Source organism: Propithecus coquereli, unplaced genomic scaffold (assembly GCF_000956105.1).
Source record: "Propithecus coquereli isolate 6110/MARCELLA unplaced genomic scaffold, Pcoq_1.0 Scaffold449, whole genome shotgun sequence".
NCBI lineage: Eukaryota > Metazoa > Chordata > Mammalia > Primates > Indriidae > Propithecus > Propithecus coquereli.
In genome coordinates, this window is record NW_012150274.1 from 563332 (window position 1) to 573050 (window position 9719).

The window sequence follows — 9719 nt, forward strand, 5'->3', positions numbered from 1 at the left end:
CCAGCCCAGCACGGTCAGCAGGGAGTGTCCCCCGGCCACACCACTGCACTCCGCACGTCTGCTGTCAGGCGCTGTCCACAGTCGGAGGCGTCTGGGCAGGTCTCCCATGCCAAGCTCTGGTTCAGGCGCTTCGCAGGACAATCTTTATCTCTCGCAACAGCCCGTGAGCTGTGCGCATCTGATCCCTGGTTTTATGGCCAGGCCGCTGCTGTGCAGCTTGGGAGAAGGTTGCCGCAGTCATGCTGCCCTCCAGGGAGGCGAGGGTGGGTCGGCTCCAGGGCTGCCCTGTGGCCACTATGTCCTGCCCTAGGCAAGCCAGCCCACCCTCAGGCCCAGGGTCCGGGAGAATCGGTGCCTGGACACGCCAAGTGTGTGGGCGGTGGCATGTCTGGGAGATTTGTTCTGCGGGAGAATCCTATAACTCAGCATCATTTTGCACACACTGTCCTCCCAGGCGCAAAGCTGAGGAAGATCGGATACGGAAAGAGGAGGAGAAGGCGCGGCGAGAGCTCATTAAACAGGAGTACTTGCGAAGGAAGCAGCAGCAGATTTTAGAAGAACAGGGACTTGGCAAACCGAAATCGAAGGCAAAAAAGCCACGGCCAAAGTCAGTCCATCGGGAAGAGTCGTGTAGTGACTCAGGAACCAAGTGCTCCTCGACGCGTAAGTGGCTTATGACCCTTGTCAGTCGTGCGGCTTATGACCCTTGTGCCTTGTGCACGGGAAGCTTTGTTCACCCTGTAGAGCTCTCACATTCGTTATCTCATTTTGATTTTCTGAAGAACTGTGAGGTATGAGAGGTGGAGAGGATTATCCCCATTTTACAGATGAGAAAGTTGAGGCCAGGGCTGATGGTCTGAGATGGTGAGACGCATCCAGATGCAGAGCGGTTCCCCCCAGGCAGGGGCTGGGGGTCGAGGCCGCAGAACTCAGGATGCTGTAGAGGCCAGGGTCTGCTCCCTGCTGCTTTCTCAGCACCGTGGGGCAGCGGGAGGCTCTGCATGCTCCAGGTTAGGGGAGCTGCTAGGTGCCTGATGAAAATTCCTCATTGCGCTGACATCTGTTTCTGTCTCTGGCAGCTGATAACCTGAGCCAGACTCATTCTGGGTCCAGCCTGTCCTTGGCCTCCGCAGCGACCACAGAACCGGAGAGTGTTCACTCAGGGGGCACACTTTCCCAGCGGTAAGCAGGCCCGGGAGTGCTGCTAGGCACGGGGCTGGGGACATTTGGGAGGGGAGAGTGGAACTTTGAGATTAAAAACCGCATGAGAGATGCTTTTGTTTTGTAACTTTAATTTTTGTATACTTGCACGTTTACGAGATGGTTGCAGTAATTTCGCAAGGGACTCCTAAGTGCCCTCTGCTCAGGCCCACCAGTTGGTTAAAGTGGTGGCGTTTGCTTCGTCACTCTCCTGTTGCTCCCTTGCTGGGCGGGCAGATGTGTCCGCACTCTGTTGTAGCAAGCGGGCAACGTCCGGCCCTTTAAGCATAAGCACTTCAGTGCGTGTTTCCAAGAACAAGGACGTTCTCTTGCGTAATCACAGGCATCAGACCAGCACTTTGATCTGATCTGAAGTCCACATCCAGTTGTTGTCAGGTACCCCACCGTGTCTCTGATCACTGTTGCTCCGGGTCCAGAATCGGCTTGGGGCCTGCGTTGCGCCGGCACGCCACGTCTCTGCCGTCTCCTCTGATCCCAGGCAGTCCGTGGTCTGTCTCTGTCCCTCTTGGCCTTGTGTGTGTGGTGCGCACGGGCCAGTTGCTGTGTAGACGGCCTCCACGTGATTGGACTGGATGAGGGTGACGGTCCCGGTGGGTACAGCCCAGGGGGAGAGTGCGTTTTTCTCAGGGCAGCGTGTTGGGGTCCCACGCTGGTCATGTGGTCAAGGAGTCATTTTTGAGGATGTGCCTGGGGCCCTCGTGGACCTCGCTGGGCGGCTCCAGTGGCCTCTGCTGGGCCCCCACTTGCTCACGAGTGCTGGCGGCGTCCTTTGCACGTGTATGTCTGTGTGGCTGCATTTTCCTGCCTCTCCCCACGTCTCGTGGCTTCTCGTCGTTTCCTGGGCTTGTGGAGGATCCCTTTGAGGGACTCTGGGTTCAGTCTGGAGTTTGGCTCTGGTGCTCAGTTACTCTGGCTGGATTCAGACCCCAGTCCAGCGGCTGACGCATCTGGGCAGTCATGTCCCTCCTCCTGGCGCTGGCATCCGCTGTGCTCAGTGGAGACTTCCCCACAGGGTTCAGCTCAGGCCTCCAGGTGTTGGAGTCACTGAGGCCTGGGTCTTCAGACTCTACCCGCCACGGCCCTTCCTTCCCTGGGTCCCATCCCTTGCTTGGCAGCAGCACAGCAGCCCAAACTCCGTGCTGGGGCTCGGTGCCGTGCCTGGACCCTGCGCCGACAGGGCAGTGCCTCGGGGAAAGGCTGCACGAAGATAAACTTCCTTGGTGAAGGGCCGACTCCCCTGGTCACTCTGTAGCGTCTCAGCGTTTTTCTTGTACGTTGCCCAGAGTGTCGATGCCACCTGGGGTTGGTGCCGACACGAGCCCCCCACCGAAGGCTCCTCTCCATGCGGGTGAGCTTCCCACTCTGGTTGCCGGCTGGTCTGCTGCCAGGTGACGGAAGCAGCTGCAGCCCCTGCTGGCTGCGGGTAAGAGGGAGGGTGGCCTATGGCTACACCTTCCCATCCTTTGTCCTTTCTGTCTGCAGAGTCGAGTCGATGGAGGCCTTGCCCATACTGAGCCGCAATCCCAGTAGGAGCACGGACCGAGACTGGGAGACCGCCTCCGCAGCCTCCTCCCTGGCCTCGGTGGCAGAGTACACAGGTGACGACCCATGCCCTCCTCGGAGGTTGCTGTGCACATGTCCACACGCCTTCGTGGAGTGCTCTTTAAAATGATTGTTCTTTATTTTAGTCTAAAAGATATATTTCTAATAAAATGTTTTGTTTAGTGACAAAGAGCTATGTTTAGCTGTTTGGTGTTTGGAACAGGTGCATTGTCTGCGTAGAAGCTCTCAGGCCCGCCTGGCCCCCTCTTGTCTGCCGTGAGCCAGGGCGGTGGGAGGCCCAGGGCTGTCACCCACCACCCACGGGGCCAACGCGCTGCATGTGTCCTGGGCACTTTGAACCTGAGACTTTTAAAATTAGTTCCCGGTTTTGTCTTTCTATAGTAAAGAATCTAAAATTAGAAAGGGAATAATTTAGTACTTTAGTCTTTGTAAAAAAATATTTTCTTTCTTTTTTCTTTTCTTTTCCTTCCTCCTCTCCTCTCCTCCCTTTTTCTTTCCTTTCTTTTTTCTTCTCCCTCCCTCCCTTTCCCGTTCCTTCCTTTTCTTCCTTCCTTTCTGGAGACACAATCTCACTCTGTCACCCAGGTAGAGTGCAGTGGTGTCATCACAGCTCACTGTAGCCTCCAACTCCTGGACTCAAGTGATCCTCCCGCCTCAGCCTCCCAGAGTGCTGGAACTACAGGCACACGCCACCGCACCTGGCCTAGTTTTTGTAAAATTTTTAACTCAGAATTCTTTCAAATAGATTTGAAGTGGCTCTTCCCATTTTCAAAAAATCATAAATATACATAATTCAGCCTATCCATTGCTCGCTGCTAAGAAATTGTTGGTTGTCTTTTTTGTGTGTGTTCGTGCCTTAAAATGCTAATTTTGCAAATCTTGGCCTGGTTTCTTAGGTCCCAAGCTCTTTAAGGAACCCAGTAGCAAATCAAACAAGCCTATTATTCACAATGCGATATCCCATTGCTGTCTAGCTGGAAAAGTGAATGAACCGCACAAGAATTCAATATTGGAGGCAAGTATCAGATTTTACCACTAAATTTTATGTAGAATAAAAGGTGTCCCTAAATCAAGGGTTCTTTTTAATAGAAAACATCCTCAATTACTCGTACATAATTTCTGCTAAATCTCTCTGCTGTAAGGGTGCCGGCTCTTCTCAGTGATTCCGAGGGCAGTAGTGCCCATCTCCTAAGCTGTGGTTTTAGGAGCTGGGACGGCCTCGAGCAGGAGCAGAGTTATGACAGGGAAGCAGGACCTAGACTAGCCCAGCAGACGCTCCAGCGCGCATTTCACTTGGGGCAGAGCCAGGGGCAGGGCCAGGGCCTTCCAAGCCGGGTGAGAAAACTCATCTCTGTCACCCAGGTGGTGGACACTAAATGGGGGAATGAGGGGGTGGGGAGGGGGAAATTTGGGTTAAAATGTTTTCTAAGTGGAGAAAAATAGTAGAACTAGTTTGGTACCTCGAGCCAAGTGATTGGAGATGCAGGAGGCTGGCACAGCAGTGTGCTCAGGGGGCAGAGAGAGTGCACGGTGACGGTGGCAGGAGGGGCTCCAGGGTTGAGTCTGGATCACGGAGAAAGGGCAGCCTGTCTCGGGTGAAATGCTGCTTGTTTGTTTTGTTGACTCTTCCCTGCCTGAGCCGCAGGTGGGGCGGGGCTGTAGGCCGTAGGCGGGCTGACTCTGCCCCCGTCTGCTGCTGGAGCAAGGTCCAGCTTCTGCCACTGGGGGCCGGAAAGGTGCAGCTGGAGGCTGGAAGTAGGTGGGCCACGGTTAGGGCCTGATGTGCCCTGGCGGTTGGAAACTTCTGGTCTGCAGGTGAAGGAGTAAGGAGGACTTGGTGTGCCTCCCAGTTCGCATGCTGATTTGGGTGTTTGGGATACGTTGGTGAGGTGAGTCGTCACCTGGTGGAAGAATCGCAGGTGACTTCTGTGCAGGGCCAAGCAGTAAGTGTCCACAGCTATGTGGGCCACGTGCCCTGTCACTGTAGCGTGAAAACAGCCACAGACGGTACACAGGCCGGGGGACGTGGGGCTGATTCCCTGAAAACGCTACGATGCAGGGCTGGCCACGTGTGGCCCGTGGGCCATAGGCTGGAAACGTGGGGCCTGCTGCAGAGCTCAGCAGGTCAGCCATCGTTAGGTCTCAATGACAAGGTGGCATTTGAGCAGGGACTTGCAGGGAGGGAAGGAAGGAGCGTGCAGGTGTGGGGGAAGGATGTTACAGGCAAGCGGGAGCAAGCCCGTGTGCTGGAGGAACACCCGGAGGCCAGTGGGGGGAGTGGGGTCAGAGGTCATGGGACAGATCACTCAGGGCCTCTGTGGGCCCAGGGAGGACTTCGGCTTTACTCTGAGTGGAACAGGCGGATGCAAGGTGTGGGCAGAGGAGGGCCAGTGACCAACCTGCCCTCCAAACAGGGTCAGAACTGACTACAGGACAGCGAGGGGGCAGTGGGGGCGAGTGAGGGACAGGCCTGGGTGGGCTTGGATGGTGGGCGTGGCCAGCTGCGGGGCATGGTCGAGGGTGGAGCCTTGAAGGGCCTCTTGATTTTAAAGGGAATGAGGTGGAGGTGAGATGGAGTGGGGAGGCGTGGAAGGCCAGGTTCTGTGAGTGTGTGGCCTTCAGGCACCTCTCAGGCTTCCAGGTGCACACGCCAAGGAGGAGCTTGGAGACAGGAACCTGACACTTAGGGGCGGGTCCCTGCTGGCTCCTCCCACTGGCAGGAGTGGACTTCTAGGGACGGAGAAGCAGAGCCAGCAGCCCTGCGCCAGGATCCAGGCATGGTTGTGTGGGTCTTAGGTTGCTGACCTTGGGGTACAGTGGCTTCTGAATGAGGGAATGAAAATTATGCAGTGATCTTTCCACTTAATCTTTTAAAAAATATTTACAATATTTAAAATAATGCACCCCCTTATATGCTGACGAAAGCTATACATTTGTAAAAAATAACTAGTTTCTAAAGCAAGAATAAATAGAAGAGTGGCCTAATTTTACATTTTTATAAATCTTTTTAATTCCCGGCTTTATAGAAGAAAGCTAGAATCTTAGCTGCTTCTATGTTCCATCTGTTACGACTTCACATGTCATGTGGCCTCTGGAAAGTGGACGCTTAGGAGAGGAGAGTGAGCGGTTGATGATTGTGACGTCTGAGCTTCACGGGGCAGGGGGCCTTGGCCTCGCAGATGCCTGAGAATGTTTCGGGAATCCCTGGGCCATACTTTGGGAACTGCCAGGGTAGAAAGTGAAACCTGTTCACTGTGCTCAGATTTCCCAGCGTGAAGAGGACCCATTTTTAAAAATGATTATGACATTTAAAAGCATGTTTCAAACTTTAGAACATGCTACAACAAACATCGTGACAAGTATTGGCAGTTTGCCGTATTTGTTTCAGATTTTTCTGTTTTTTTGGTAACAGCTTTACTGAGATACAGTTCACATACCATAAAAGTCACCCCTTTAAAGTATACAGTTTGGTGCTTTTTAGTATATTCATAGAAGAGTACAACCACCACCACTGTATGATTCCAGAACATTTTCCTTACCCCCCCAAAAAAAACCCATGCCCGTCAGCGTTCACTCCCCGTCCCTCCTGGTAGCTGCTGAGCTACTCTTATCTCTTCCAACATTTCCTATAAATGGAGTCACAAGATACGTGATGTGTGGTTCTGGCTTCCTTCATGTGGCATTATATATCGATACTGTCTTTAAGTTACAGTTAGTGTTGTGATGTGTGTCAGAACATCATTTCTCTTTATGGCTAGATAATATTCCACTGTATGGATCGACCACATTGTGTTTATTCAGTCATCTGCTGATGGACACGTGGGTTGTTTCTAGTTTGTAAAAAATTTTTTTATTGCGATATACATGTGATGTTTTTACTTCTACCTTTTGACTATTAGAGATAGTGCTGCTATAAAGTTACATAAAAATTTCTGTGCAGATACATGTTTTCATTTCTTTTAAATACATACATGAGAGAGGAATTGCTGGATCATGTGGTAACTATGTTTTTAAGTAATGTGGAGAATTACCAAGCTGTTTCCACAGTGGCTGCACCATACATGCACCAGCAGTGAATAGTTCCCCTGCTTGCCGCCACTTGTCACTGTCTGTCTGATGTCACCGCCATCCCAGCGGTGAGGCAGCTCTCAAAGTGGTTTTGAGGGGCCTTTCTCTGGTGGTTGACAGTGAGGAGCATCTTTTCATGTCACTTCTCCCTTAATCTTAAAAACATGTTCCCTTATCTAGAGGAAAATCTCAGTGGCTTATGGTGTCTCATGAAGCGGATGCACCTAATTGTTTACACTGGGGAGACTGTGGTTAACATACCAGAAAGCCGCCCTTACGGGTGGGGTTGCCTGGCTGTTCACCTCTCCCGGTGTGGTGCCTGGCGAGCGTGGGGACCTGTGAGGACTGGAGTGACTCTGAAGTGTCTCTGTCCTTTACTCCTTCCACACAGGAGCTGGAGAAGTGTGACGCCAATCACTACATCATACTGTTCCGCGATGCTGGCTGCCAGTTCAGGGCGCTTTACTGCTACTACCCTGACACTGAAGAAATCTACAAACTCACTGGCACAGGGCCAAAGAACATCACCAAGAAGATGATTGACAAGCTGTATAAATACAGCTCAGACCGAAAACAGTTTAACTTGATCCCTGCCAAAACCATGTCCGTCAGTGTGGACGCACTCACGATCCACAACCACTTGTGGCAGCCCAAGCGGCCCGCAGTGCCAAAGAAGACCCAGACTCGTAAATGACACGGACACGGCCAAGTGTCTGAAGGGTGTGCCCACGGGATTCTTATTTATTATTTTCATCCATTTGGGTACGAAGTGTGCAAAGTCACAATAGACCTTTTGCAAAGAGGCTTCTAGACAACAAAGAAAACCCCTCTCTTAGCTCCCAGCTCACGCAGGGCTGCCGGGCAGCGTGAGAATGGTGGAATAAACGCCGTGTTTCCAGCGGTTCCTGCTGCTGTGGTTGCTGCTCACCACTGAGGCTCCCGAGGAGAGGCCCCCAGGGGCGAGACCCCTGGCCCGCCGGCCTCCCTTACTTGAAGTTCCGCGTCAGTACGAGTTGAACGAAATCCACTTTGCTTTCCTGCCTCTCACCTTGCCCCTTTGCACATCACCCGACACCCTCGAGTCGGCCAGCTGTAGCCTCCTGCGAGTATAGGACAGACTCGCTCTTGGTCGGGTGTTTGAATGTCTTTAGAGAAGGAATTCTTAGTGGGAAATCTTTTTCATTTGAGAAGTTGTATGATATTTATTGATTGTGTCTACTGCCAACATTTATATCCAAGTCTAAGATTTCTGAAAAAATTCTTGTTCCCTGCTGCTCAGAAAAAGTTTACTGAAAATACCAGTTCACTGAAAGCACTGAAGTCTGTCTTCTGCTAGAATAATGCTTACCTGTATGGCGGTGATTCTTTCTGACACTCAATCATGAGGACGGTGAATGGTACTATTAGTGGCGTTTGCCTCATTTAAAGTGGCAGGCTGAGCCAACCACAGCCATTGCTAATTCAGTTTTGGATAGTGCTCTAATGATTTGTTCACTTTAATAAAGACAGATTTGGTAAAGTAGAATATTTTTCACTCTGAGCATGTTTCTCCTAAAAGGCGATGCACTTACGCCGACAGTTCTTTTAGTGGTTTTGTTATGTCACTACTTGTCACGTCTCGATCCTTGCTTCTGGAAGAGCGGCATGCTCTGAGAGGAGTGTGTGGCTCTCAGTTTAGATTGATAATTTTGTTTTGTTGCCTTTTTACAAGCAATTAAGTGGTTATTTGCAGTTATTTCAGAACTCCAAGTAAGTGGAATGGCTTTGGGTTCTTTCCACGTTGGTCCCAACAGGGGTTGACACTTCTCCAGAGCAGACATTCCCAGGGAGCGCACGCGTGCTGGCCACAGCTGCTGAGACACCTCTGTGACTGACCAGCTGCTGGAAGATTCTGGAGCCACTGACATTAGTTTTGCACATATTCTCTTGGGAGCGTTACTTGAACCTATCTTGAACTGCGGAAAAATTAAAGGTCAATAGAAAGAGAAGGTTAGAGACAAGTGTCCTGTTACCTAATTTTAGATAGACAAAAAAGGCGCGTGAATTGTGTACAAAACACCACACGGGACTGTAGGTCTTACTTCCGTCTCCTCAGTCCTTGGAGAAGGGACGCAGCCGTGCGACCTCGTACGGGCCGTGCTGGACACAGCGGCTCCCTGCCTGTGAGTAGTCACCGGCGGCTGTCCGTTTCTCAAGCGCTGAGCGTTGAGCAGTCCTGCGTGAGTTTTCTGTTACCATGTTTCCACACGTGTGCTTTATTTCTCATGTATGTTTGACATGCTATTACCATATTTATTTTAAGGACGCACTAAAATGTAATAAAGTAATGAACTAATTGCTTTATATTAATCGCGTGTGTGAGGTTGATCTGGTTCATTTTGCCGATCGGGTGTCACCAGCTCCTTCAGAGGAGTTTCACGTTGTTTTTATTTAACATGCTCATCAGTAAGTGGAATTTGATTGTTTTTAAAGAAGAGTTAGAGGTACTTCTGGCATAGAGCTGGAAAATTGCATTCCTCCTGAACTTCTGAGTAAATTCTGAATTTTCTTGATGTAATTAGTCAAATATGTGGAACATGCTGAAAACTGTTCTTGACGTGCAGGATATTGGCTGTTTGCTGTGTCACTAGGCACTGACATGGCCGTGGACGTGGCCAATGGCTCCGGTCGCTGGGCCAGCGTGTGCGTGACGCCTGTGTTCTTCGTGCGTTGGCACAGCCGCTTATCTGTTTATTATGGAAACTTCTAAACACGGGGTTCATCTTAGGCTTTCCGGCTTCAATGGTGGTATAGTCATTATTATTTTTCAGTTTATAACATTGAGATGTAGCTCTTTTTATAAATGTTTCATATTCTCCTAAGCACCT

General features: G+C 51.0%; 1 protein-coding gene across 3 annotated transcripts in view; it reads left to right on the forward strand.

Moving 5' to 3' along the window:
• CAMSAP1 (calmodulin regulated spectrin-associated protein 1) overlaps positions 1–9135 on the forward strand; it is a 74460-nt gene extending 65325 nt beyond the window's left edge. For all 3 annotated transcript variants that reach the window (XM_012654822.1, XM_012654824.1, XM_012654823.1), the window contains 5 exons: positions 455–663; positions 1080–1182; positions 2704–2819; positions 3681–3799; positions 7244–9135. In XM_012654822.1, the coding sequence (XP_012510276.1) occupies positions 455–663; positions 1080–1182; positions 2704–2819; positions 3681–3799; positions 7244–7546 (850 nt within the window). In that variant the 3' untranslated portion in view covers positions 7547–9135. The remainder of the gene's footprint in view (positions 1–454; positions 664–1079; positions 1183–2703; positions 2820–3680; positions 3800–7243) is intronic.
• The last annotated feature ends 584 nt before the right edge of the window (positions 9136–9719 follow it).